Source organism: Vollenhovia emeryi, unplaced genomic scaffold (assembly GCF_000949405.1).
Source record: "Vollenhovia emeryi isolate VEMERY1.0 unplaced genomic scaffold, V.emery_V1.0 DF944517.1, whole genome shotgun sequence".
NCBI lineage: Eukaryota > Metazoa > Arthropoda > Insecta > Hymenoptera > Formicidae > Vollenhovia > Vollenhovia emeryi.
Genome location: NW_011961849.1, coordinates 1 through 2,518, shown reverse-complemented (window position 1 = coordinate 2,518; position 2,518 = coordinate 1). Strand labels below are relative to the sequence as shown.

The 2,518-nt window shown below is 33.6% G+C and overlaps 1 protein-coding gene across 1 annotated transcript; it reads left to right on the top strand.

The window, feature by feature from the left end:
- Positions 1-697: 697 nt before the first annotated feature.
- On the top strand, positions 698-2,505 carry LOC105563160 (putative nuclease HARBI1). Its single transcript, XM_012014531.1, has 5 exons — positions 698-1,080; positions 1,164-1,360; positions 1,457-1,604; positions 1,735-1,882; positions 2,039-2,505. Exons 1-5 carry the CDS (start codon positions 847-849, stop codon positions 2,458-2,460), a joined length of 1,149 nt encoding a protein of 382 aa, XP_011869921.1. The 5' UTR covers positions 698-846; the 3' UTR covers positions 2,461-2,505.
- The last annotated feature ends 13 nt before the right edge of the window (positions 2,506-2,518 follow it).

Below are 2,518 nucleotides of genomic sequence, written 5' to 3'. Positions count from 1 at the left end.
TTACGCTAAAAATGGCTGGCTAGTGGCACGTGGTGGTACGTCGATAAACGCCGTAGAGGTTAAGGTATACACTATTAACATAGAAAATTTATACATAATCATATTCCGTACAGATATTATTATTTTTGGTAATATTTATTATGTAATTCCGCAATTGGCGCATATTAGAACGTAACCATGGTTTATATAATACCCATAGATAACCATGGAATTATATAATAAATATTACCAAAAATAATAACATCTGTACGGAATATGATTACGTATAAATTTTCTATGTTAATAGTGTATACCTTAACCTCTACGGCGTTTATCGACGTGCCACCACGTGCCACTAGCCAGCCATTTTTAGCGTTAAGGTACCATTTCATGCGCAGCATACTGCCGCAGCAACTCGCTGCTATTGGTTGAAGAATTGTTACTAGATGCTGCAAAATAAATTTCACCATATTTTGCTTCATCGCTGTGAAGTTCAATTGAACGAACAGCAAAGCAGCAGACACGCGATCTAGCCGGCCAGTGCTGCTGCAGCTATTCCTTTTCCGTGAGCAGCAAATATGCTGTAGTGAATTTGGATCACGTGACTAATTTGCTGCTGCTGCATGCTGCGTATGAAAAGGCACCTTTAGACGCTGAAATCTGGGGAGCTATTCTCGAAATGTTGCGTATGCGCAAGTACTGATTTGCGAGCGCTCGAATTAAAAAATGTATTCTTGAACCAAAATACGTATGCGCACGGTTGCGTATTCGCAAATTTTCGCTCACAATGCAACGAGTGGGTACTAGGCACTCGCAGCTGTAATAAGCATTCGCATATATCCGATAAAAAATACATTTGTCAAAGAAATGGATTTAATAAATCAAGCTATCGTATTAGAGGCTGAATTAGTGGTTGCAGAAGTTGCTGCGAAACGAAATTCTCGTAGAATTTTTCATGAAAGTGATCCCTTTGAACTAAGTGATAAAAAGTTTATGAAAATGTTTAGGTTATCAAAAAATTTAGTTAACGAATTCATTGATGACGTTCAACCTTTTATGCAACAACAATCAAGGAAATCTTCCTTAAGTATACAAAGAAGGGTATATATAAAAAATGTATAATGTTGCATTACACAGTATATAATTACTTTAATAAATTACTAATTATATTGTTTGCTTAATAGATATTCTCTGCATTACGTTTTTTTGCAAGCGGTAGTTACCAAATGGATATAGGTAATAATGTGGATATTGCTGTTAGCCAATCTTCAATATCAAGAAGTATTCATGAAGTAATTAATGCTGCTAATCAACCTAACGTTATAAATAAGTGGATACGATTTCCTCGTACTAAAACAGAACTTTATTATCTGCGTAATGGGTAATTCATGTTCTTATATGAATAAAATATATAAAAATATGTACATATATATAAACATACAAATAACATATAAATGTTTTTGTATTATGCGTATAGATTTTACCGACACCACAGATTTCCAGGTGTTTATGGGTGTATTGATTGTACACATATTGCAATATTCCCTCCTAAAATTAATGATGAGGTACATCCAGAGCATGGATATATTAATCGTAAAGGATACCACTCAATAAATGTTCAGTTAGTACGTATACTTTTTACAGTAGTAATATATATATATATATATGTGTGTGTGTGTGTGTGTGTGTGTCTAGAATATGTGTAGTTATTCAATATATATGTATAATATATAATAACTGCATTTTTCTTTTTAGATATGTGATTACCGATTAAGAATCATAAATGTAAATGCACGATTTCCAGGAAGCTCACATGATGTATATATTTGGAATAATTCAAATGCTAGACAACTAGCCGAACAAATATATGCAAGATATGGAAGAGATACATTCTGTTTGCTCGGTATATGTATAATATATCTATATAACATTTTATTTTATTCATATGCGTTTTTATATCCCATACAGCACAAGAACGTCCAGCAATGTTGCTGGACGTTCTTGTGCTGTATGGGATGTATGTACACTTTAAACTCATAATAATTGTGTCAATTTGCAGGTGATTCAGGATACCCTTTACGACCATGGCTGTTAACGCCTATTACTAACGCACAACCAATGACCCCAGAGGGTCGATATAATGAACGACAAATGTCTTGCCGTTCGTTAATTGAAAGGTGTAACGGCCTTTTAAAAATGAGATTCCGTTGTTGCTTAAAGCATCGAGTGTTACATTATTCTCCAATTATAGCATCTAAAATAATCAACACTTGTGTCATTCTCCACAATATGTGCATTGCACATAATATTCCAGACCCATTACCGGAAGAGGGAGACGATGCATTAGACTTTGGAATGTATAATGACAATATTCCAGAAAATGATAATATTCCAGAAATAAGAAATGCACGTAGAGTTAATCCGGATTTAGCAGCTGGCCGATTAATACAAAATAAAATAGTTAGAAATTATTTTACTTGAACTATAATTGTATTCTAATACACTCGTCAACATTTTATAATTATCATATATAAATTAA

Coding starts and splice junctions, on each gene's coding strand:
- LOC105563160 (XM_012014531.1), top strand. CDS start 847: ATGGATTTAATAAATCAAGCTATCGTATTAGAGGCTGAATTAGTGGTT. Junction 1,081..1,163: donor CCTTAAGTATACAAAGAAGG/GTATATATAAAA, acceptor TTTGCTTAATAG/ATATTCTCTGCATTACGTTT. Junction 1,883..2,038: donor AGATACATTCTGTTTGCTCG/GTATATGTATAA, acceptor GTCAATTTGCAG/GTGATTCAGGATACCCTTTA.